Below are 26273 nucleotides of genomic sequence, written 5' to 3'. Positions count from 1 at the left end.
GCCTATCACCAGCAGTGAAAAATGCACCGTTCGCTCAGTTCCAAAGCGTCTGGGCACCCGGCGGCGTCTTTGCACACTTGCTGAAACGGGTCTTTGCCGCGAACGCTCAGGACACGTCCCTGAGGGAGCCGGAGCTGAGACCAGGGCCAGGGCTGCCTTCACGCCCACTCGTCTGCAGTGACTCCGAGACTGAGCAGTGGGCGAGCAGGGAACAGTGTGTGCTAGCTAGAGGAAAGGAGTAGGAGAAGCCAGGGGCTTTGGTTTTCTGGCTTGGAAAAGGTTTACATATTTTTAAAAGGCTCTGTTTCTTTGTTGTACTTTCAATAACAGAGAAGCATTTTTTTTGTTTTTGTTTTTTTTTTACTACTCATAACACTTTATTTTACTTTGTACAAAATACAAAAATGCGAATCCAGAGAGTACAGACCAGTAGTGACGGGCACACGGCACGAGAGCAAACCTTGTCTAGCAAGACATTAGTTTTTTAAACTTTACTTTAGTGAATACATGCATTCTCTAAAACAACAACAACAACAGAAACACACAAAGAGGCTAGAGATTTCACTATTTCTACCCCCAAAATAAGGCTTACTATCAAGACTTTGGATGGGACCAAAAGGAAAGAATTTAAAAGGCCGATAATATATATTTCTTCATAAAAAAGTAAAAGCCACCACAAAATGTATTGTAGGTTCCCCCCCGCCCCCCATCACACTGATTACATTTCTTCTGAGATGCCACACGTGTAAACAGAACAAGACAAAACAAAACTCCTGAACCGGACAGTAACTACTCGGGAGGGTTAGCCTAGGTACCTGTTCAGTAGTTTAAAGCGTTTTTTAGACCTTTTGAAGCCTTTCTATTCATGTGTCAGTACAGTGTTCCAGCCGTCCTGCCCCTTTTCCCCTTTGACATATGTCCCAGGACAAATATCGAGTCTCTGTTCCTAAGAACTAGTTTTGAGAAAGGAAATAATGTACAAAAATATTTAACAGAACTATGAGAGACAGAGGAAAGCGGTCTTCTTCGTCACAAAGTAGTCTTTGCTTCGGCACGGATTCCTCACATACTCTTCAGGGTTTGTTTATCTGTCCCATGAATAAGACAGCACCTGGAAAATTAAGAGGAAACAGAGCATAACTCTATGAAAATCGTAACGTAAGACAGAAGGCGTGTAAAATAAGGGACAGTCCCCAGGGCTGTCCAACAGAACTTTCTGTAGTGATGGGAATGGTCTACAGCTTCACTGTCCAATATGGAAGCCACTAGCCACACGTGGCTATTGAGCCCTTGAAATATGGCTGGTCTGAGAAGTTGAATTTTAAACTATGTTTCTTTTTCTTTTATTATTGTTTATTCATTTTTGAGACAGAGCATGAGCAGGGGAGGGGCAGAGAGGGAGGGAGACACAGAATCCGAAGCAGGCTCTAGGCTCTGAGCTGTCGGCATGGAGCCCGATGTGGGGCTCAGACCCATGAACGGGAGATCACGACCTGAGCTAAAGTTGGATGGCCAGCTGGCTGAGCCACCCAGGTGCCCCTGAATGATATTTCATTTTAATTAACTAGAAGTTCAATAGCCACGTACTGGACTTTGGCTCAGGAGCACACTAATTAGGACATTAAAGATGCAATGAGATGCAGGGATAAGGAACTATCTTGTTCTTGATTAATAAACGAATAAATGCCAAAATGTACTTGTTTCTACTCTGAACATGAAGCCAACCTCTCCACAAAGATAATCTTCCTTAGTCTTTTGTTTTTAAAGCTTGACAGAGAGAGAGAGAGAAAGCATGAGTGGGGGAGGGGCACAGAACGAGGGAAAGAGAGAATTCCACGTAAGCTCCACACAGAGCCAGGTAGAGACCAACGTGCGGCTCTAACTCAGGAACTGTAAGACCATGACCTGAGCAGAAATTGAGAGTCAGACGCTTAACTGGCTGAGCCACTTAATATTCATAATTGTACTAAGAGGTAAGCACTATTGTTACCCATAGTTTAAATTTTTTTTTAATGTTTATTCATTTTTGAGACAGAGAGAGACAGAGCACGAGTGGGGGAGGAGCAGAGAGAGAGGGAGACACAGATTCCAAAGTAGGCTCCAGGCTCTGAGCTGACAGCACAGATCCCGACGCGGGGCTAGCATTCATAGACTGTGAGATCATGACCTGAGCCGAAGTTGGATGCTTAACGGACTGAGCCACCCAGATGCCCCAGTTACCCACAGTTTAAAGATAAAAGCTAAAGCACAGAGCCGACTCTGGACGTATGACTTATAAAGCCAAGATCTATCGAATTAACAATCCTCAGGCCATAACAATAGAGAGGGCTCACAGAGGTTGAAGTGTGGTTTCTTACAAAATTTAACTACTGCACTTACGAAAATGTGGATTAAAAAATATCAATAGATATCAGAAATCCTCCAAAGGGCTGCAGAGCTGAATGCTAAAATCAAACCAACCAACTTAAAACCAGCCTTTACTAGATTCCATCACACTCTGGAAACACAGCCTTGATTTTCTTCTCTCTTCAAGGTGGGCGGTCCTATTGTTCAGTGTTTGCAATTGTTGACGCGAGACAAGGGGGGGGAATTAGAGCAGCAAGGCTGGATTTCACTATGGCCCCGTGAACCTTTCTGAATGCTAACAGCCAGCGAGCAACAGAAGAATCACTTACCTGTGGGATTATGTCGGATGAAAAATAGAAAAGGTCTGTCTACTATAAACCAGGGAGGTGACGACCTTGCAATTAGAATCGCGGCTACAGGAAGAGAGAGAAAATGTGTTACACACCCAGCGTGAGGCTGGCAAGGCAGCTGCCTGGTAGGGGACACACAATTCCCATCCCTTGCGCTGGCCAGGGTAGAACAGGCCCAGTGGTCACCACTTACGGGACACCTACCATGGCCCTGGGCTTTTACACTTGGGTGTCCCATTCAGTCTACACAACTACCATCTTCCTTAATAAATATACTTACTCCATAGGCTTTTTATGGGGATTAAGTGGCATAAAACCTATTATAAGCTCTTAGAGCAGTGTTTGCCACTTAACACCTAATGCGTATTCACTGCTATCATGAGCTGTTCTGTATTCACGCCATCTGCCTTGCTGATGAAGGCCGCTGGTCCTTTTAGCTCAGCCAAATCCCTTCTGTATGTCAAGGCCCAGCTTAGTTTTCCGCTGTTTGTCTGTGACGTTTCCTTCAGGAGGTCTCCATCACATGGTAATGGAGACCTCTCACGCATCCGGGACCTGATACCTCGTGTTGTTGTTCACCCCGTCTGGTGTAGACGCTGGACTTAGACAGCCAACTTCTTTAAGCCCAGAGTCCCAGACATCTTAAGTCTGCTGAACTTACCCACGGTGGCTTCAGTTTTTGGGGTTTTTTTTTTTTAATGCTTATTTATTTATTTTGAGAAAGAGAGAGAGAGCACACCGTGGACAGGGGAGGGACAGAGGGAGGGTGAGAAAGAATCCCAAGCAGGCTCTGCATTGTCAGAACAGAGTCTGATGCGGGGCTTGAGCTCATGGACCGTGAGATCATGACCTGAGCTGAACTCTAGAGTCAGATGTTTAACTCACTGAGCTGCCCAGGGGCCCTGTGGCCTCAGTTTAATAAGCTGGTCTCCAGGCCTTGCGGGAGAGCAGGAGCTGGCCATCCTGCACTGCTCTTTCCACAATGGTCCAGTTCTCTTCCTCAGACCCCACAAAGCACTAATGGCTTGGGCTTCATGTCACAAAGGAAACATCTACAGTTACATTGGGGAAAATTGCCCAACCCAGGGTGACTGAAAAACAGTTAATGGTTAACAGGTCTTTCTGGACTGAACTGTACCCCTGCAAAATCCATATGTTGGAGCCCTAACTCCCAAGGCATTGAAGTCTAAATGAAGTCATGAAGGCGGGGCGTCCTTATAAGCACTGGTGTCCTTATAAAGAAGACAGGGAGACAGGAGGATGTGCGTGCAAGACAGAAGGCCACGTGAGGACACAGGGAGAAAGCGGCCCTTGACCTTGGGCTTTCAGCCTCCAGAACTGTCAGACATAAACATCTGCTGCTTAAGTGCCCCTTGCTAGAGTCGCCCTGTTGACTGACCCAGAAGGGCTGGCCTCCTGGGCGTGTGACCGGGCAGTCACCCTCACGAGAACCTCTTACTCAGTTCAGGGCTCTGCCGCTGCTGTCTTGAAATTTTTAATACGTTTTCTGTAAGGGCCCCATATTCACATTTTGCATAGGAAATGAACATAGCCAGTCCTGATAGTTACACTAATTGGTGAAATTGGCCAATAACTGGCAATGTTCAGCTCTCACAATCACCTACAAGAGACAAAAGGCATCTTAAAATTCTAAGTACTCTTATTCGAGGGCTTTGTTTTTAATGCTATTTGAAAGAATTACAAATTAAGCATTTATTCTTGAAAGGCAGTAAAATATCTATTCAGAGCATAAATAGTACCTTCTAGTGACCAGAAATATGTGACCCAGTTACAGGCACAGCGAGGATATTCACTTTATGAGTTCACGGAGTTTGGCTAGATCTATTTACCCCATCTCAGCTGGATAATTAGGGGGTACAAAAACCAACCTAAGATGGTTCTATTTCCTCCTTCATTATAGAAAGCATGAGGAGAAAGCAGATGTGGATGTTCTAATTATCAAAGCCCTCCTGATAATGCAGTGGCGGCTTGCTAACTCGTCACTTTGTCCCACACGGACCTGACTGCCTGTTCCCTATTGGGAGTGGCTGTTATTTTATGTTTCAATATGATGATTGGGTTTCTCTGCCAAGAAGAAACCAGCATGTGCTTGAACCTTCACAGGAGCAGGAGTCAGCAAACCGTGGTCCTGGGCCAAGTCTGCGGAGTCACACCCGGCCTTTATAAACAGCGCTTTACTGGGACACAGCCGTGGCCGTGGACTTGAATCATCTGTGCTGCTCTCACACCGCCACAGCAGCGCCGAGAGGCAGTGGCGGAGTCCGTGCTGCCCACAAGGCAGAAAATGCACACAACTAGCTCTTTACAGACAAGGCCTGCTGACTCTTGTCTTCGAGGGCTTTCTCACAACCAAGGGCTTTTCCTTAACGAGACAGACTCTGAGCTCTGAGGGTGCAGGTCCTGAATTTGTCTAAATTCACCGCCGTCACCTGGCGGGGTGGGCAACCCACGGTGCCGGGCTGAAAACAGGCCCTTGCTCCACATTCGCTACACCCACAGGTGAGCCGCGGCGGGCTCCCTCCCTCCACCCCCGCCGGCCCTGGCCCACGACCCAGTTCTTACTTGTTGCTGCTGATGCTTTCGTTCCGTCTTCGCTGACTTCGATTTTTGCTTTTTGCAAGATTTGAGAAACGTGAAGGTTTTCTGACCCTGTTTCCGGAAAATGAAACAAAAACAGCATTTATTTGCTATGCAGGCCATCCATTTGGCTGGGGAAGGGACTTCAAATCCATGGCAAATTCCAGTTCTTGGAAGGTGTCAGGAGAAGCGACCTCGTCCGTTCTGGTGACTGGAGGCTGGGGGGTGACTATCCACCTGCAGTGAGTTTCAGTCTCTGCCGAGCGAACTGGGAGATCCCTGCGGAGGAGGGACTCACCCACCCTGAATGTGGCAGTGCCTCTGTCAACTCAACTCTGATCGCCACAGATTGTGTAAAATTATAAAAAGGGCAGAACTTTAAAAAGGAAGTCCAGTTTTCCAGAAGAAACAAGGCAACAATATTTTTTAAGTTACAGAATGTTAGATCCAGAGAGTTCAGAGGACATTTACAGATGGGGAAACTGAAGCCCAGAGTGTTAAGAAATCTGTCCTCAAGTCATATCGCTGGTTAGTGGCAGAGTTAAGTGCTGGCTCTTCACAGCAAAAGCCTCTCATCTTGTGGCCACATTGATGAGAAGGGTGTGGTGGGTAAGAAGGGTTTGGAACCAGACTCAGAACTGTAACTGTGCCTCTAGAACCTTCTAGAATTCCCTTTCCTTCTTAGCAGATCCTTACCGCTCCAGCGATACCCCCTGGCCACAGCATTTGAGGAGAACATGAATCAAAGGTCTTGCTAGCTTTGGTGGGACACGAGTCCGGAGGCAAAAGGAAAAAGTGCTTTCTGTGTCACTTGGTTTTCAATTGTCTGGACGGACGCTGGGCTCTGCTATGACCAACGTGGGACAAGAGGGGCGTCTGCAGGGCGCACATCACCCGCACGTTAAACGTCACAGCTCAGGAGAATTTCAGGCACCTGTCCTCCTTCTGAGCACCTGCAAACTCCCCGTGGCCACCGCGTAGTGTACAGACCACCGTAAAGAACGCTGAAGGAGAAAACGCAGGTTGAAACACTGCTAATTTCAAGGGGCGGAGGGATCCTGTTGAAATGATTCTGATCAGGAGGTCTGGGTGACGCTTAAGACTGGGCCCTTCCACAAACTCCCAGGGAGGCTCCTGCCGCTGGACTGGGGACGAGAGTCTGGTTACCCGAGGATGAAAGAGCATCAAAACAGCACTGCAGCTGCACGCCCCCGGCCCCCACCCTCCCGGACACTGTGCGGAGCCCTAGTCTGGGTGCACAGGTGCCCGCCTGCAGGCCATCGAGGTCAATAATGAGCTTGTCGAGGCGAAGAACATGAAAGGGGTACAAATAATGTTTAAGTCATGACTTTTCTTTGGAAGGAGGCTGCTGTGCTCCGAATTAAGAAAACCAAGAACCAACTATTGAATCGAACTCTAGGAGAAGGTGTGTATATTGGCAAATGAAGTAACAGAATGCCTGCTGTGTCCTGGATGCTCGGGGAAAGAAAGGTTCTACTCAGACCCCTGTGAATTTACAGCATTTTGGGTTAATGGGCATTATATGCCAAGGTACATAGTTGGATATAGTGCATGCTTGTTATTGTCTGATGGAAGCAAGTATCTGAGAGTTCAAAAACCTGGATTTTTCAAACACCAGGCAACAGTGTGCATTTGAAAAAGACAGACTAATTAAGAGCTAACTGTTTAAGTGATAAAGACAATACATGAAGTACTTCTTCACTTCACATGAAGTCACTTGGGCTTCCCCTGAAATGCACACATGAAACATGCAGATGAATGATTTATGCGGATGTAAGTGACTGAGGATGAACAGCACAACTTGGTGATAAATCACATTAAATCCTGCAGAGTTTTGGGGCAACACACTCCAAATTTTGACCTTCTGTAACAGTCAGAGACCCAGTCTGTAACAGTCTTCAAGTTTAAGAGGAAGTTTTAAATCAAACATACTTGTTATTTTTGAAAAATTGGCTTTTGACGGATCAAACATCTCGGTGATGCCGAGAACTTTCAGTGGCTCCTTCAGATCTGTTTGCGCTACCGCTGTGAACCTAGCAGGAAAGAGGAAAACAGGGGGACATGGTTACAGCATAAATGATGTGAGATGATATTATCCGTGCCGTGTTGACAAAGTGGTTCCTCCTTAAGTATTATTCCCACCAGATAATACCCACCAGCGTATCTACACCTTTCCCCATTGTCAACCAAAGAGCCACCATCATGGCTGCTGTAAGAACCACATTCCTTACTGGGATTGGGGATGGTCAAAAGAGAGGAGACACATTCCTGCTCATTCTTGCTGGGATTTTGAAAGCATTTTACTGTTGAAATTGGAACAAACATTAGGAATAGGCATATGGGTGTAACATGGGTTTCTTGGATGCCTGTGATCCATCTGGCCATAGAGCCATACGAATGTATATATGTCAGTTATTAAACCTATCATCAGAGGATGTTTTACCAGGTTGTATCCCATCTGGTGGAAGAGCAGTAAGAGTAGGGGAGCAGATGGGTTCTACTGATGATTAATCATTATCACTGTGCTTTACCTATTATGCATTCTGTAATGTATACCCACCATCTTATTTATTTATATCAAGCACTGCCTACATGAAGGCTCATTTCACACACACACACACACACACACACACACACACACACACACACTCCTGGGAGGATTACTAACATTTATTATGAATGGGCTCCTCTAATTACTTAACTCAGTAACTGGGGAAGCAGAAGCGTGTTGAACTGGAAGGTAGTTTACCACCCCGAGACTTGGGTGGTTTAAAGCCCTGGACACTGGCCACCCAATCACAGACAGGGGACATTCCCTGCCTCTTCTCACCGGCCTGGGTAAAGCACTCTCTGACCTGACAGAAATTCAGGATTCGGGCAGAATCTGCAATAACTTTCCCCTTGGTTTTCAAGTCATAACAGTTCAAGTTCCACCAATATTACACTTTTAGGGTGTCATAAGAAAAAAAAACTACCATAGGTACCCATATAAGAATTCTGCCTGAATGGTTTCACAATATTTCCTTAGCACCTAGCCTTCGGACCTTGGTCTTCAGAGACTTCCAAGCTAAAACTTAAGAAGGCTAAAATAAAACTCCTCATCGAAGCACTACTAGCATGATACATGTGTTTTTCAGTCTTTTGGACAAAATTAAGTATGTTAAAGGCCCTCAGAATGGCATAAGGAGCTTGAGGTCAGAGGTCAGGCTGCCTCCTTTTCTTCCCCATTATCATGGCCCTGCCGTGTGAGAGGCACAGGGATGGGGGAGGGGGCGAGGGGAAGCGTCTACAAAAGCAGAGCCTTGTATTCTCGCCCAGCAATTTCTGTGAAGAAATCAATCAGGCTTTGCGATGTGCCATTTCTTAGCCTCACGTTGCCTGCCATCTGACACAATCGCTACCAGGGATCGGGATCGAGCACTCCCGTTATTTTCCCATGGGGAAGAGGGACGACTTACTTGGGCAAGATGACCTGCACCCTCTTGGGCACCATGGTGCTCATCCAGCTGTCTATGGTCTTGGTGCTGATGTGAGGGATGATGGCCGCCAGGGGGGTGGAGCTCTCGGTGGGCAGCACGATCAGCATGCTGATGCTCTCCCCGTGGTAGGGCAGTTCAATGAAGTTGTACCACAAATCGTTGGGGGTGCTGGTCGACCCTAAGGGAATCAGAGGTAGGTTCAGTGTTCATCCTTGATGACTTCTACAAGGGGCGTGAGTGTGTGCTGATCACATGGGAAGCTTCAGAGGGAAGAGAGCGATGCGGTTTGGAGACTTCTCTTTCTCCAAATATAGTTTCCTTAGACAAAGACAAGGACCATTCTTTCTTCTTTCCCCTGGTGAAGAATTCTCTTTCTTCAGTTTAGACATGTCTCAACAGAATGCCTTGGGGCGTCACCAAAATAACATTAATTCGGTTGAGTAGAATTTAACTAGATCATGAGGCACTCAGAATACAGTGCTTTGCAAGAAGCTGACCCCTATCATGTGAATAAAGGAATGAGTTTGAGCTGCCCGAGGATGGTTCTTTTGGCTGAGCTGCGTGAGCATGTGAAGGGAAAGGAGAAAGAGATGAACGGCTCCATTGTGTAGCCACCCCAACCACCCCAACACATTGACAATCTACAGTGTGCCCCAAGGTGGTACACGCGGTCCTGTTTTACACCCGGGGGAGGGTGCAATTAGAGAAATTAAGTAACTTGTCAAGGGACACGTGGGCTAAGCAGCAGAGCCCAAGGATTCGGACTCAGTATGCCTAATGCCAACAATGACCTTCGTACTTCACTAACCCAACACCCTACTCTCTCTTTACGCATTCTGGTAACCATCCTTATGGCTTTTAGATACCTTGTGGTATTTGTACTTACAAATAAAAACCCGAGACCAATTTAGACCAGCACTTCTCAAAATCTCGTTCTAAAGAACGCATATCCTGCAGGATGCTCGGTAGACAAACGAGTCTACACCTCAGCAAGTGTAGGGAGCACTGAACTGATTCTTCATGCAGGTCCAAAATATACACCAGTTCTGTAAAGTTTCCGAGTCATTCTGAAGGAAAGAAAGCTGTTTGGCTTTCCCCAGGTTTCCTGAGCTAATTTGATCCTAGAGCCCTCTTATCCCATGTAAAATATTCAAAACATTCAGCAAGTGAGCAGCACAACTGTGCATGGATTGGCTGGAACCGATGAAAGCGCATTCATAGGGCAGCTGGGTGACTCAGTCGGTTTAGCATCTGACCAGCTCAGTTCATGATCCCACAGTTCCGGAGTTCAAGCCCTGTATCGGGTGGGCTCTGTGCTGTTAGCTGAGAGCCTGCTTGGGATTCTCTCTCTGCTCCTGTCCTGCTCGCATGGTCTCTCTCAAAATAAACAAACTTAAAAAAAAAGGTTTTGAAAAGAAAGTGCACTCAGGACGGGTGCCAGCTCAAAACCTAGCTCAGGGGTCCAAGGTCGAGAGGCTACTGACTCCCCAGGAAGGAGTCTTCCATGGAGCATGCCTTAGGGTCCCAGGGAACCTTTCCATTAGGCATGTGATGACAGTCATAGAAATTAACTAGGTGGGGGTGCCTGGGTGGCTCAGTCCTTTTAGCTTCCAACTTCGGCTCAGGTCATGATCTCACAGTTTGTGGGTTCAAGCCTCACGTCAGGCTCTGCACTGACAGCCTGGAGCCTGGAACCTGCTTTGGATTCTGTGTCTCCCTCTCTCTCTGCCTCTCTCCTTCTCATGCTCTGTCTCTCAAAAATAAATAACATTAAAAAAATTTTTTTAAGTAACTAGGCAAATGGAAAGTCAACATTTCTAGATTTCTGGCAGATCTCACAAATATTTTATTACACACTGTGAACCTTTTTACGAACGTGGTGAGCTTGGTGCAGCACTTAACTCCTATGTGCCTCTTAGTATGGAGAATGGAGATATCAGGGATAATAAAAGTATGTACCCCACAGGGTCGCTGTGACGGTCCAATGAGAAAAAACATGTAGGGCGCTTGACAGGACCTGGCCTGCGGTGGGTGCCTGCTGAACGCTGGCCTTCTCCACCTGCTCCCCCTTCTCTCAACGACCTAGAAGGACAATGTGTTTAAGAAAAAGAAAGGAAGTGAGCTTGTCTCATGATTTTCACTTGTCTTCTCTTTGGGGACAACCTCTGCTAGTCACCGCATGTGACACAGGGAACTTCAGGAAGCCGGTTCTCTACGGGTGGAGGTAGGGAGGGAAGGAGACAGCCCACTTGCTTGCTCTTTGTTACATAACGAACACTTTTAGCTATAAAATATGATAAGGAATAGCAAAGCTATTAGAATATATGACATGACAGGATGACATTTGAGTTTCTCCTTCAGGAAGGAAGCTGTGGGCAACTCCTGGGGCGCTCAGTGGATCCGTCCCCACCCCGATCCATCTGCCCTCGGGCTGCTCAGCAGCCTTGTGCGGCCTGGCCGGCTGGGACACGTGGGGACTGTCCCTCAAGCCCGGTTCCATCTCGGAGCTGCCTGAGTATCAAAGACGGGACTCTTTCACTTTCCTTTTCCCTTGCGTAATAAGATGGTCTTGGCAGAAACTGGAATATCAGTGGGAGAGTCGAGAAACACAGCACTTCCTAATGAGCCCTTTAATCTTCAAAGACAAGAGGAGGCCCTGACTCTGGCCAAGCGGTTTGAGAAACTCCACGATTTGGGAAGCGGTGAAATGAGGACCTGGGGTGGCCGTTAACCACTGCCAGATGCGGTCACTGCTCTTAGAAGCAGCGGGGTCAGGGATAATGAAAAAATGATGAGCTCGGGTGCTGTTGAGTCGGGAGACAGCTTCTTCCCTCACCACGGAATCCAGTCTCCGCCGAACACATCACTCACCGATCAGTAACGTGAATGACCACGAGCCACTTGGCGCCCAGTACGCACATCTGTCTGATGACTCGCTTCTCCCTGGCCCCACTTCTGCTTCTGATCACAGGCACTGATGGCTAACGGTGGCTCAGACGCCCCCATACATACCTCCTCCGTTCTGATCTTTGCTCGGGGGCATGAGGAGCCAGGGGACAAAAAGAATACACCTCTCCTTCCACCTGATCCGTAAGAGACTGCTTTCTCAGCATCGTCCCACAGAGGACAAGGGCTGAGGTTAAATGCACAAGATCTGGAGTTCTAGGACCTGGGTTCAGATCCTGCCTCTGAGGACATGAGCTCTGGGACTTGGGCAAATTGCTTAACTCCGAGTCTTAGTGTCTTTATCTGTAAAATGGGATAACAGTGCCTGGCTCACAGAGTTGCTGGGAAAATTAAATGAGACAATAGGTGCAGCACAGTGCTCAGCACAGAGCCTTGCCCTTGTAAAAACTTGCATCTGTTGATGGAAGCGGCTTTGTAAAATACTTCTTGAGCATTTGGTCACTGCTCAAAGAGTCGAAACACAGCATCAGTCCACCAAGAGACACACCTGCTGCAGAGGACACAGCTCCAGGGCAGAGCGAATCAAGCAAGGGGTGTTTGGGAGCCTTCCGTCAGAGCAGGGAGGCTGTCACTGTCCCAGATACCTTTTTGTTATAACGTCCTGCCCAGGCTCTCCTTTCTTTAACATCCAGGAAGTAGGCTGAGTGTTCTATAATGGGGATGATAGGAGAGTATATAAAAATGCAAATGGAGCAGGTTCATTCCTTCTAAAAAGGAGGAAATAGATTAGAAGGGAAGTCTTTAATCTTGCATGAATAGGGATCAACAAATCCTTTAATGAGAAGTAACAGGCAAAGAACCAAGTGTTAGAAACGTGGAGAAGATGGAGAATTTCCTGTAAGTGGCACTGTGGGGGATGATCTAGATTTTCTGGGAAGGTCTCTAAAGTACTCTGATCCCTTCTTTAAATCCTACAAAGGAGGAAGTTAACGAGGCTCACTAAAATGTTAAGAACTCTTCTCAGCCTCGAAAGCCAGGGAGAAGATTTTAAATACTGAACATCAGGAAAACTTCATAGGTGAAAATCCCTCAGGTTATTTTCTACTACAAGTAGCTTTATGGATTTCCTGAGTGACTGAGGAGCTGTTCCAGTTATACTTCAGTAGAAACTGAAATGTACATTTGAAAACAAAAAAACTGACCCATTGTATGTAGTGGTCCAGACCCTAGCTGAAATGCAAAGGGGGTTTGGGAAGAGTTGGGAGGGAGAGAAGGTGTGGTTTACACAACTAGGTGAAGACAGGTGCTGCCATTTGTGGAGCTGAGGACCATGGCGAGAGAACTAGATGGAGGAGGGCAGTAATATATTTCATCTATGGAACTAACGCTTAATAGACAACCAAACCAGAGAGGTAATCTGGATAGGTAGGTAGGAGTTGGAAACTGGAAATGTACTCTCTCTCTCTCTATATATATATATATACACACACACATATATGTATATATTTGGAATTCTTTGTGGTTTTTTCAAATTCATAATCATAAAGTAAAAAATGTGTAAGAGCTCTTGACTCAGCAATTCCTATTCAAGGAAGTTCTATTTATAAATTATGACTCCGTTCCTAAAGACTTGGGTATAAGAATGCTCAATGAAGTGTTTGTTATAGGAAAAAAGTAAATGGCGACCCATAGGGTGTTATAGTGCATTTATGCCGTGGAATATTCTGCAGCTGATAAAAGGATCCAGTAAATCCACATGCATTTACATAGTTTTCCATGATCTATTGTCTACTATATGAAGCAGATTACAGAACAGAACCTACAAGGCCATCCTCCATATGCAAAAAAAAGTTTCCTGGACGCATTTTGTAGATCCACTGAAAAGGTCTCAAATAATATACCTACCACTTAATAGGGTTTTTTACGCTGGTAAATGGGCTTATAGGAGAATGTTTAGTTTCTGCCTCGTTATGTTTTATTTGTAGATTTTGCAATGAGGATGAAATATACTTCTTTTAAAAAAAATGTCAAGGTCCTTTTTTTTTTTCTTTAATTAGAAGAAGTTCTATCCTCAACGTGCTTGGACTTTACGGGACATAGTCAGAAGGGTTTTCCCCTCCTACTTCCCACCCTCTCTCCGTGAGTCACTGAGTGAATCTTCTTGGAGATCTTGGTGGCATCCTGTCAGGGGCAAGGTCAGGAAGACAGAGGGGTGGAATGGCAATGTTTCCACAAAGTGACCGAGGCGGCGCGGCGAGGCCCGGCACACACGGGACAGGCGGCTGCAGAGGTCGTGTGAGTGATCGGGCTGGGCGGCCTCTGAGCTCACTGGTGGCCTGTCTCCACCTGGCTGGCAGCACTGGCCAGGCTGCTGACAGGTGGAGAGTGGGTGGCCAGCTAAGTGGTCTGCGGTCATGAGAACGTATAAATGCCTGCTGTGCTTTCAGATGCCACAAGACAAATCTGCCTGTCTTACTGCAAAACGCTGCCGTGCTGGCCCAAGAGGGAAACCAGGGAGCACAGGACCCCCCATTGTGCTGGGTGGCAGGGCCCGGGAAGGGAGCCAGGCTCCAATCCCAGGTGCCTCCACACAAGGCCCATCTTCGGCACAGCAGGGAGGGCAAGAAGGATGGCAGCCATTTCTAGGGTTAGGTGTGAGGAAGAAATTCCCACTTTATGTTCCGAATTCAGTGCAGGTCAGGAAGGGTCCGACAGGAAGGGGATGGACCCAGGCTGGGTCACAGGAGCGCTTCTAAAGCATGGGCAGAGTGCAGAGAAACCACCTGAGGAGAGCACCTTGCGCTACAAACCGTGGGGCACCATTGCCAGCCATAGGCTGGGAGGGAGGGGGCGAGAGAAGCACGGTGACCCAGAGAGAAGGTGCTCCTGAGCATGCCTGCTGACGGGAGTCCAGACATTCTCGAGGGGATGTGGCAGCCCCGGTGAAGGCAGGGAGGGCCGGGAAGTCAATGCCCTTCGTCCTCTCACCGGTGCACTCACCCCACAGCCAAATGGATGGGAGGTGAGGGAGCCCACCGATGCTGCCGCCTGCGGGGGCTCAGGACAGAGGGTGGAGAAGTAGGGCCTGAGTCAGGGAAGGTGGAGGGGAGACAGCCAGCTCCCTGTGGCTCCACGGCATTCCACTCTTTGACAGGAAGAGTACATTTACGTGTTACTTTCCGTAACGGGCATACACGTGCTCTGAGACAAGTCAGTCCTTACTGGAAAACCTACGCGGATGTGCAACTCCCTCTCTAGGGACCTGCTGTATCCTCAAGAAAACACGTTACATTCCTGCAAACACAAACACACTAACATTTCATAGGAATGTCTATAGGATCCTTCTGTTTTAACCTGTAACTACTAACATTTCTTTTCCAGCAATGGAAACAGACAGTAATTGACGCCCTTCACTTTTAATTCTTTTTAAGTTTATTTTGAGAGAGAGAGAATCCCAAGCAGACCCCACATCATCAACGCAGAGCCCAATGAGGAGCTCGATCACACAAAATGTGAGATCACGACCTAAGCAGAAACCAAGAGTCAGACGTTTAACCGACTGAGCCACTCAGTCTCGCCTTCAGTTTTGTTTTATTAGAACAGAGACTGTGTATAAAGATTGACCTAAAAGAAAATGGCTTTGGTGCAGAGAGGAGTTGGCGGCTACGCCCGCGTTCTGATGACGTCTTCTGGCAACACAAGATGGGGAGGGAAGGGTCTGCCGACAGGAAGGAGGGACTGACTTGTGGGCAAAAAGAGCTTTTTATTATTCTCAGTTGCTGAGCATGTTATCTTTCTGGAGGGCTTTCAAATACACATTATCTTTAAAAAAGAGAAACATTTGGGTGAATGACAAAATATTACCTAGAAGCTGACTGAATGATAAGAAGGAAAGTGACTTTATTTATTGCATTCTTCACCTAAGTCATTCCTTAATTTTGAGAATGATGCAGCTGGCAAAACACTGAGCAGTGCTTGAAGCGAGCGTATGCAAAGGTGATACCTGGGACCCTCATGTTCGGGTACAGGAGACATAAAGGCCGAGTTATGGAGGAAAAGATTAGTTTAATTTAATCCTGGTTAATAAATTAATAAATAATCACCAGACTTCATTCATCAGTGCTGTGGTAATGACAGCAGGGATCGGTCATTATTTTCTTGATGATAAAATTGATACAGGCTTGGGGCACATGGAGGGCTCAGTCAGTTGAGCATCCGACTTCGGCTCAGGTCATGGTCTCACGGTTTGTGAGTTCAAGCCCCATATCGGGCTCTTTGCTGACAGGTCGGAGCCTGCAGCCTGCTTCGGATTCTGTGTCTCCCTCTCTCTCTCTCTGTCTCTCCCCACTTCCCCCACTCATGCTCTGTCTCTCTCTCTCTCAAACATTAAAAAAAGTTTTAAAAATGATACAGGCTTGTTTCAATTTTTTTCAAATTCAAATACAGAAAAACAATCATTTGACACACTACCACTGTTCACACTGAACATCCTCCAAAGACATTTCTCTACCGATGGATGAATATATAGGAAGTATTTTACGTACATGTGATGAATCAGCGTCTGTTGTACTAGAATGTGTTTTCTGAAATCAACCATGTACTGTACCATCTTTCCACTAATATGTAAATCTATTTATCACATATGTTCCGCTGTATGTACATATCTGGCTTCTATTTATTTGCTAAGGTGAGGTCATCTTCAGAGTACATGTGGCTTGGCCTGGGATCCGTGCAACATGGGCTCCTCGGAGGTCCCCCGTCCCACATCTCTGTGCCCACAGTGACCAGGGCACGTGCCAGAGCTACCACCGGGCCTTGTCAATCTTTGTAATATTTGCTCATCTGGTAACTGGAAAAGAAATTTAATTTCTAAATTTATTTTTAATTTGGTAATGTAAGAGTGTGATGACTTGATAATATTTTCATATGCTTGATGCCTGTTCATATTCCATGTTTTATGAGCTGTCCTCTGAATGTTCAACCTAAAAGCCGGTATGTTATATATTAATACGTAACCTTTGTAAATAATACAAAACTTCACTGTGAACTTTCAAAAAGTCCTGCCCTCCTCTCTCCTGCTGTTTAAAAAGAGTACAAGTCAGACCTGCTCCTGGACTACGGGAAAGCCCTCCCCGAGCAGACACTCACCGCAGCGGAACACGGAGAGCTGGGCCAGCATGGGCACTTGATAGGACTTCCCGTCGGCCGCCACGAACGTACGTTTCTTTGTGTTCTCAGGCTGGAACCGAGATTTCCACAGACCCTTAAAATACACGGCGTTGACCAGGACCAGTCTGGTGAGCACACCGTCGATGAGGTTCGGGGAGAGCAGACTGTCGATCATACCTGGGAGGTCACAGAAGGAGCAAGGGGACAACTCAGCGTCGGCAGCGCATGTGAGGGCCAAGGGCAGTGCGGGGTCACGGGCAGTGTGGGATCACGGGCAGGGAAAAATCAAAGGATTTTTTTTTTTTTTGAGAGAGACACAGTATGAGCAGGGGAGGGACAGAGAGAGAGGGAGGCACAGAATCAGAAGACAGGCTCCAGGCTCTGAGCTGTCAGCACAGAGCCCGATGCGGGGCTCGAACCCACGAACTGTGAGATCATGACCTGAGCTGAAGTCAGACACTCAACCGACTGAGCCACTCAGGTGCCCCCAAAGGAATTTTGAAAAGACTTTAAAAAGGAACTATTTACAGTACTCTTTTGTGCTTTCTTATGTTTTTCTCATTAAAAATGAAAGCTGAACAATTAAAGCTAAAATCAAGAGAATCCATAAAGACTTTAAATATCCTTTACTTGGAGGTTACCAGACTTTTCATTAAGAAATTATTTTCTAGCTAATTCCCTACAAACCCCATGTTTTAGAAAATTTAATCACCTAAATGATTGATGAATGATGGACTTCTCTATATTTGCTAATAGTGGACATGAATGACTGCTAAGGAGGGTTTTTGATGGCACAAGGCACGCAGTTGTTTGAACCACTGGGCGGATTTAATGCTGGTTAAAAAACAAAAACAAAAACAGGCCTTCCGACCTTTGCAATCTTATTGAGGGTAAACGCTGAGTTTCTCTGAAAGTTTTAGAAATTTTGGGCATCTGAAATCCCTGGTGCCACAAGGCCTCACAGCTCCCTAAAGAAGGGCTTGAGAGGTGCCTGGGTGGCTAGGTTGGTTAAGCGTCTGACTTTAGCTCAAGTCATGATCTCACGGTTCGTGAGTTCGAGCCCCATGTTGGGCTCTGCACTGACAGCACTGGAGCCTGCTTGGAATTCTCTCCCTCTCTCTCTGCCCCTCCCCTGCTCACACTCTCTTAAACATGAATTAAAATGTTAAAAAAAAGGGGGGGCTAGATCTAAAAACCAGTGTCTACATTTATGAGATAGGGACTGAGTCAGGTGTAATATCATAGAGATAAAAAGAAATAGCATGTGTTCTAGAAGGCCTCCCAGGTCGGAAGGAGAATTCACTCCACAAAATATAGAAGACCGTCTGTCTTAATTGTGTTGGGAGTGAAGGAACAGACAACTGTTCTAGTTTCAGAACATTCTGAGGCTCCTTCTCGATTGCTTACTATCTGCGCTTGAAGGCTTAGGTTTTCATTAACGGTCCATCCCTGTGCTCTGTCTCTGAAGATTCAGCTGTGTGTTTACGAGGGATCACTAATACCTGAAGCGGTTAAAAATTAGTTTACTAATTCACTGGAGCTTTTGGCCCTGGAGTATTTAAGAAATACGTAGTGCCATGATATAAATGCCAGTTATAATTCTTTAAATGCTGAGAGTAAAATCAATTGTTTCTGAAGAAGCAAGAATGTCTAATTCAGTAGAGAAAGCTTTAAGTTCATTTATTTATTTATTTATTTATTGAGAGGGAGAGAAGAGAGAGAGAGAAAGAGCGAGCGAGCAGCGGAGCGGCAGAGAGTGAGGGAGACAGAGGATCTGAAGCAGGCTCTGTGCAGGGCTCAAACTCACGAGCCATGAGATCACGACCTGAGCCGAACTTGGACGTTTAATCGACTGAGCCACCTGGGCACCCCGAGAGTTTCAAGTCCTTTTAGGTGATGTTCAAGAAGATTTGGAGGCGCAATAAACAAATGTTTAGATCAGTCATGGTAAAGGTGCACACCCCGAGGCTTCCCGGACCCCAGGGCGCTCTGTAAGAGTTTCCTGGTGACTCCTTTCGTACACAAGTGGGCACCAACGCTAAGCCAGGGCCTGAAGGAAAATACACAGACCATAAAGGGCCACTATTCTATGTGAGGACAGCCTGGTCCTGTGGGATAGAAGTTAGACCTCTGGGTTCCAGCCACAACAAGCACCTTAGGACTCCCGACAGTGAAGGTTGTGTCTTGCCTCTGCTGGGAACATCACCCAGCCCACCCCCATGTGCCTTTAAGACATAGCTCCCTCTCTACCTCTGATAAACATACTCCCACCCTCCTCTCTCATGAGTTCCCATAAAGCTCAACACTCAACACTCGTGCTGCCATGCCTGAGGTATCCTGTCCCCGCCAAACGTGTCTCCCTCCCCGAGCTGGACCATAAACTGCACCAGTGCCAGGACCCCGTCATTCTCTTTTTAAAGGTCAAGCCTAGCTCAGGGCACCTGGGGGGCTCAGTCAGTGGAGCGTCAGACTTCGGCTCAGGTCATGATCTCATGGTTTGTGGGCTCAGGCCCGACATCAGGCTCTGTGCTGACAGTACAGGGCCTGCTTGGGATTCCCTCTCTATCCCTCTCTCTCTGCCCCTCTCCCAATTGCACATGGTCTCTCTCTAAATAATAAATACATTTTATTTTAAAAAAACACACCATGCTCAATAAGTGTCTAAAGAAATCTCATTGTAAATAAAGCCTCGATTGCCACGTAGAGGACTAAGATACCATACGGCGAAGGGGGAGGCATGAAGAAATAGCAAGAAATGATAAAAAGGTAAGGAACGCATGGTTAGCAGGAGGCACACGAGGGACCCGCGATTGCTAACCGCATACGGTACACATGTACGCACCTACGCGGCCGCACAGCCACCCACCTACCTGCCCGTCCAGCGATGCGCCTCTCCCCCCACCCCTCCCGGGGCCAAGTGCTCTTCTAGGTACGAAAACAAGCAAAACTGGACCCCGCCTTCAAAAAGCTATGGGGGAGAGAGAGGTGGAGGCTGGCATGAATAGCTCAGAAAGTGTATGCAATACGAAGAAATACCTCGAGGTCGAAGTGAGGCCAAATGAGAGGGGGACCAGATCTGGGCAGCGAGGTTAGGGACGGGTCCCTTGAAGAAGTCTTACCACGTCACAGCCACTGAAACAAGTGACACTTGTCGAACACTTGTTGAGTACAAGGCACCTTGCTAAATGCTTTATGTGTGTCATTTACATCCCCACAGAAACCTTAATGTTGATGCAACTATTTTAGTAGGTATCGCTGGCATATCTCCATTTTACAGAGGTAGGTCTCTGAGGCACAGGGAGGTAAAGTAACTTGCCCAAGGTAGCACAGCTAGGAAGTGGCAGCACTGACATTCAAACTTGGTGCCTTGCCTTGAACTATTATGCCATGCACGTGACAGGATGGAGACTGACTGACATTAACAAGGGGCAGGCGCGGAGAACACTATCCCAGGTGCCCGGATGACTAGGGCAGGCGGAACAGGGGGAAGCACGGTGAGTTGGGGGCAGGGGCGGGGAGGAAGTGTGCACGCCGGAGCACAGAGCATGCGGAGGAGAAGCTGAGGTTGGAGAGGAGGGCGGGGCCAGCACCACATCACATCCGGTCTGGCACTCTCACTCTGCACCGGATGGGGATGGTCACCTCTAGGGGATAGGCCAGGCAGTCTTCTGCACAGGGACTGTTCAATCGCCAGAGTCCTGGGCTCTCCCAGGTAGGTGAGTGGCTCCCAGCGAGGCAGATCACCCCAGGGGCCGTATGGAAATTTGTAGGAGAGTTTCCAGTGGACTGGCAGGTGGCCCGAGACATTACGTGCCCTGCAATGTTCAAAACAGTCCCACACGCTAAAGTGTGTGTCGTGCTTCCTGAACAGCTTTCCGACGCCCCCTTGGATATTCACACTGGCAGGAAGCTGGCTCATCATCATCTGGGCCCAGAACCTCACTCTTCTTCCCCCATAATCACAAAGTTACCTGTTTTGCGGCACATTTGTAACATATGCCGAATTGTCCAGGTACGTGACTGCCGTGCTAATCAAGGGGGAGCTGTTCTCGTGTTCTGAAATTTACCAAGAGTGCTGCATCGTTTTAGGAAAAAACTGGCTTCCAAGAAACAAGGAAGGCAACCGGTACGGCACACCCGTCTGCCTGTTTTCGTGGCTGTCCATTCACGATTATTCTCAGAATATGACTGCTTTTCTGTTACATACCCGGGTGTACTTGTACCCAAGGGGTTCCCTGCTGAACTACATGCATAAATTAGTTTTGTTCTTCCTTGTGTTACAGCTGGGCATTGTATTAATTTTTAGAAGTGTTGTGTACTTCCGCATAGGTTATGCGAGCTATGGAAGTCACTGCAGGATAGTGAGGCGAATCGTCAAAATCTTTTTACCAAAAGGTCTGCCAGGTCGAAAAAGCACTGCTGGGGCTCACCATGCTCCCCTCCCCAGAGGCAGCAAGCAACTGAGTCAATGTGTGTCCAAGTGGCTTGAACACGGTCAAGTGGCACACTAATGGGACTTCCTATTACCAGCCCATTGGTACAGAAGAAGGCTGGCAGGGGGCACGCGCAGGCTACGGTCATCCAGCCATCTAGCTCTGAGCGCCAGCAACTTCCTGCCACTGTTCTTGGGCCTCTGGGCCCAGAAGGAACCACTAACCCCTTTACATTTGCAGGTCTCCTGATCATTTTTTGCGGTTTCAGGAAGAGGCCCAGATTACACTGTCCAGGAGCCTACTGAGAGAAGGGGTGCTGTGGATTTACCAAATCCAAGTCTGGCTTCTCCACCCTCTGGGGCATGCCTGGCTCGTCCCTTCACTGGTCTATCCCAAGCTCTCAGACATCCACGTACACTCGTCTGGTGGTGGGGGTTGGGCGCAGACTGGAGGAACTTCCGTTTTTGTGCAGAAAGCTAGGCCCCTCTCTCAGAGGTTCTCATACAGGAGGTCGGGGTCCAGTGATCTGCATTCTAAACAAATGCCCTGGGTAATTCTGCCTCAGGCACCCTAGGAACCACACTTTGAGAAGTAGGACCCAAGAAGCTGGAGTTTCCTCAAGTTCTGTGTCTGGGCCACAATGGAGTCCGTTGGGTCTGCCAAGACCTCTCTGCTTCTCCTCTGTGACCTCAACTCTCCCTCCTATGAAAATCAGGCTCCCCAATCTATACCTGCAGCCTGAATTCCCATTGTTCTGGCCCCATCTCTACTCCAGAACATTCCCACCTAGACCTCCAGTTTACAAATTAACAGGTTTAAAACACCCACGTTAGACATTTTCTCAGCCTAATGAGAGGAGAAACGCATGCAAACAGGCAATCATTATACAGTGTGGAAAAGTGCTATAATAAGGGGCTTAGAAAATGCAGAATTGTATGCCAGGCGTCAGTGAAGAGGGGGCACCTACCTCCTGGAGGTGACGGCAGCCAGAGGCAAGGGAAGCAATGGCAGAGACCAATCTCATAGGTGGAGGAGAGGGGTGTTCCAGGCAAAGGGAACAACAGATATGAAAGTGAGAAGGACTGAGTGACTGAACTTTCAGAACAGGCAAGGGCCTGTGGGCAAGGCCTTGCAGGGGGGTGAGGGGAGGAGATGCAGGAAGGACAGGGGAGTAGTGGGGCCGGCAGCTGCTCTGCTGCCTGTGCCACAGGGAGGAAGACCCCAGAGCATGGCCGGGAGTCGTGGCAGCAAGAAAGGGGAAGGAAGGGAGACTGAGTTGGGGAGCCTCCTAAGAGGACAGAAAGACCAGCAGGTTGGGTGCAGGCATTTCCCAATGGGAGGACCATGGGACCTACGGCCGCCCGTTAGAATCTCAGAGTCCAACAGGCGCTCTCATTCACAACATGTGAGGCGGCACACAGGCGTTTCCAGGGGACTGAGGCCACTCACCCCGGGTCTCGTTTCTAACCCACACGTTGATGGAGTCACAGGCAGAGGCTGGATCCTCGAAGTCCACATTCTGGACTTCACACTGAAACACGTCCTTGTTCCTCGTAATGAAAGGCCCTTCCATCTTGGAGCCATTCTTCACGAACACTGCGTTGGCCACTGTCACGATGTCTTTATTCTTCTTGGAGACGATGGCCTTGTTGATCTTCTTTAACACCTTACCGACTCCTGGAGGGGAAGCGAGAAGATGCAGCCGTATTTCCACAAGAATTCAGACAAGCTATTTTTTTTGTTTGTTTTTTAAGATCTCTTTCTTGGCATGGCAACCAAGATGGGATAAACAAGATAAGTCTTAGCAGCAAGAGATGAAGTCTCTTGCTTTCTCAGCGGCCTTGTGTTAAGAAAAGGGGAAGGAGGGTAAAGTTATTAAAAGTTCTTAAACATCAGTGGTGGTTTCCCATCAAAACAGTCTATTTGCGGCATCTCAACACCTTCCCCACGTGCACCTGGTCCTCAGGGGAGACTTTCCTGATGCCAGGTCGACAGGAGACTGGCAAGGTCTCCCTCACGTCACCATGGGGGAACAAATCCAAGGAATGTTACTAATTCATCCTCTTTTTCTTTCTTAATGGTCTTTAGGTGCTATTTCCTTTCCTGCCAAAGATTTTACAATGCTACTTCATTTTTCTATTTTGGAAAAAAAAAATGAATAAAAGAAGCATTAGAAAGACCATAAAAATTGTCCTGTGCCACCATCCAAGAAGAGTGTGATTTTTAGTTGATACAAAGCTCAAAAAGCAAAGGGATTAATTTTATGGCAATGTAGGCTTTATTTTACACGAGCCATTCGTACATGCTCCATTTGGTTTCAGGACGTGGGAAAGAGGCAGATAAATTATAAGGATGAGATGTGAGAGCTAAGGAGTGAGCGCGAGTTACAGGTCCCTGGGTTCCTTGCTTGGGGTCCTGTCAAAATGACATAGTCTTAAAACAGCCCGCAGAGCCACAGGGGCAGTCCCCTGGAGAGCTGACACGTCACACGCCCAGAGGGTGTCTTCTCCAAATCCCTTAAATGAAGGCAGGGGGAGTGTGCCATGGTGTGCAAGGAGGCAACCCCGCCGGCCCATCATGTGGCCTCTCACGACCCCACCCCTGCACACGGTTCTGCGGGGCAGGCCAGGCGGAGCCGGCAGGCCTCCTTTGTCAGGAAGGGAGAAGCAAAGGCCAAGTCCCAGAGCCCGTCCCTTCCGGCCACACCGCCTCCTACACACACCCCGACCTCCGGCCCGGAAAAGACTGGTGTCGATCTTGCTCCACGGCCCCAAACTGTCCTGCCTCTATCCTCGGTGAGAGCATGGCTCACCTCAGATCTCCAGGGCTGAGCCCGAACGAGGCCTGTCTGGTCACAAATCAGGTTCTACCGCATGCCTGACCACTAGCCACTTGGGAGACGGAGAGGGTGGGGGAGGAAGACACCGGCAGGCAGCAGCGTCCGCAACTTGAGAAATACTGCTTAAGACGAATGCGGCTCAGCATTAACCTGAACTGAACAGCAAAGCTCCAGCTGCTGCCTTTGGAAGGGGGCTGCCTGGCCCGGGGGGGGGGGAGGGTTGGTCTGGAGGGCACCGGTGACTGACGGCCAGAAACACAAGCAGTGACTCTGTGCCCCTCGTTGGCTGGGGTGTGCGGTGCAGCTATAAATCGCCCTGAGAGGCAGAACTTGGGGCGCTCCAGGTATTGAGCCTACTGAGCCCTGCCACGCCTCCGACAGGTGATGGGACGGAAGCCTCCCGCAAAACCCAAGGCCACGTCAGCACAGCACAGGGTCCGGGTCCGGCACTGGGTGCTGGCGGCTTGGAGGCTGTGCCGCACGCCCCAGCCAACGGGGGCACAGAAGGAGGCACGAAGCGCTTGACCTGACCCCCAACCCCCACTTGTCTTCCTTTCCCCGCCGAAGGTGTCGATGCAGTCAAGAGTCCTGGGACATGATGGCTAACCGGAGTGGAAGAACAGGGAAAGGGACACTCCTGTGTTCTCCAAAGTGTAAGGATGACTTTCACATGCAAAGTGACTTGCTCAAGGTCACGGCACCCAGTAGTGCTGAAGAAGGGCTCCGGAGCCCAGTCTCCTCCCTCACACATGGCACCTGCCCAAGAGGCAGGTGGACAGCCAGCTCTGGGGAAGGAAATGTGAACTGGAGCAACAAGGCCACAGTACTGGGGGGACAGAAACGCTCACGCTGATGCGGGTAGTTCACAACAATCCAAACCTTTTCCATTGGGCTTTACTTAAAAATTTTTGTCTCGGGTTTTTTTGTTTTGAAATGATGATAGATTTGTGGGAAGTTGCCAAACAATAGACAGGGTGGTCCTGTGTGCCTTTCAATCAGTTTCCCCCAGCAGCAGGAGTATGAGATGCCCTGGAAACTGCCGTGGGCACAGTGCATGGAGCTCACGCACATAGCACGTGTTTTACATTCCATGCACGTGTGTGTGTGTGTGTGTGTGTGTGTGTCTGCACTGCTCTCACTCCCTTAGAGTCATGTGCTCACCAGCACAGTTAAGACACCCCATCCCTGTGAGGCCCCCCTGAACCACACCCACCCACTCCCCCAGCTCACAACCCTGATGCTATTTTTTTTTTTTTGCCCGATGCACCACGGAGGTTGGGTAGGAGGCTTCCTTTTTAGAGATGAGTAAACTGGGGCACGGAGAGATCAAAGGACTGACCCAAAGCCCCAGGGCTAGAGAAGAGACCAGAATCCAGCTCTCCTAACTTCTAGCACTGTAGTATCTGTCCTTTAGAGGGGACAGCCCTGAGTCCCAGAATGGGACCCCTCTGGGCGCTCTCGCGGCCCCACCAGCCACAGCCCGAGCGCACGCACCATTCACGCCGTATCTCATCACCGTGGTGAGCTGCTTCTTAGTCCTGCCGTCGGCTCCCAGCTGAAGCATCCCCAGGACAGACGCGATCCCGTGGGGGGACACGACCACGTTGTCATGAGGCCGGGATTTGATAATCTGGTTGAACACCTGGATGCCTGTGTCGGAGCCTAGTTCCTCCAGAGACAGGGGGTTGAACTGGGAGCACACAGAGGGCAACGTCACTATGGCCACGAGGAAGAAGGGAAAATGCCAATTCATGGTTCCTTCCGGCAAGGACAACCTGAAAAAGATCAAAACAATATGAGAATTCCCATGTGAATACTTTTGGGAGGGGGGAACTTTATTTTTTTTTAATAGTTTATTGCCAAGTTGGTTTCCATATAACACCCAGATCTCTTCCCCTCTCCGTGACCACCCCCCCCCGCCCCTCTCCCCTCCCTCTTCAGCCCTAAGTTTGTTTTCAGTATTCAAGAGTCTCTCATGATTTGGGGCTACTTTATAGTCAACCAGGTAGGGTTTACTGTACTGAGTATAACTGAGTGCCTTAACTTACCTGAAATGAAACGGTGTAGATTGAATCAGCGGGGGCTGTAGTTTGGGGGAGGGTAGAGGAAGGGAGCCTCCGTCTGGGAGGTT

At 48.3% G+C, this 26273-nt stretch overlaps 1 protein-coding gene across 1 annotated transcript; it reads right to left on the bottom strand.

The window, feature by feature from the left end:
• Nucleotides 1-358: 358 nt before the first annotated feature.
• Nucleotides 359-25917, bottom strand: SERPINE2 (serpin family E member 2). The gene is made up of 8 exons (XM_029933698.1): nucleotides 25637-25917; nucleotides 22753-22980; nucleotides 16850-17047; nucleotides 8774-8972; nucleotides 7248-7348; nucleotides 5280-5366; nucleotides 2676-2759; nucleotides 359-1111 (listed from the first exon to the last, which is right to left on the bottom strand). The coding sequence occupies exons 1-8, from the start codon at nucleotides 25893-25895 to the stop codon at nucleotides 1074-1076; spliced, it is 1194 nt and encodes a 397-aa protein (XP_029789558.1). The 5' UTR covers nucleotides 25896-25917; the 3' UTR covers nucleotides 359-1073.
• Nucleotides 25918-26273: the final 356 nt, after the last annotated feature.

Source organism: Suricata suricatta, chromosome 3, assembly GCF_006229205.1.
Source record: "Suricata suricatta isolate VVHF042 chromosome 3, meerkat_22Aug2017_6uvM2_HiC, whole genome shotgun sequence".
Classification (NCBI taxonomy): domain Eukaryota; kingdom Metazoa; phylum Chordata; class Mammalia; order Carnivora; family Herpestidae; genus Suricata; species Suricata suricatta.
The sequence above is the reverse complement of the archived record's forward strand: the minus strand, read 5'-3'. Positions and strand labels throughout refer to the sequence as shown.

What these genes read in the sequence shown, in the direction of transcription:
- SERPINE2 (XM_029933698.1), bottom strand. Translation starts at nt 25,895, where the DNA reads ATGAATTGGCATTTTCCCTTCTTCCTCGTGGCCATAGTGACGTTGCCC. An exon ending in GTGCAGGTCATCTTGCCCAA is followed by an intron (nt 7,349 to 8,773) that starts GTAAGTCGTCCC and finishes CTTTCCTGCTAG; the next exon opens with GTTCACAGCGGTAGCGCAAA. An exon ending in GAAAGCATCAGCAGCAACAA is followed by an intron (nt 2,760 to 5,279) that starts GTAAGAACTGGG and finishes CTCTTCCTGTAG; the next exon opens with CCGCGATTCTAATTGCAAGG.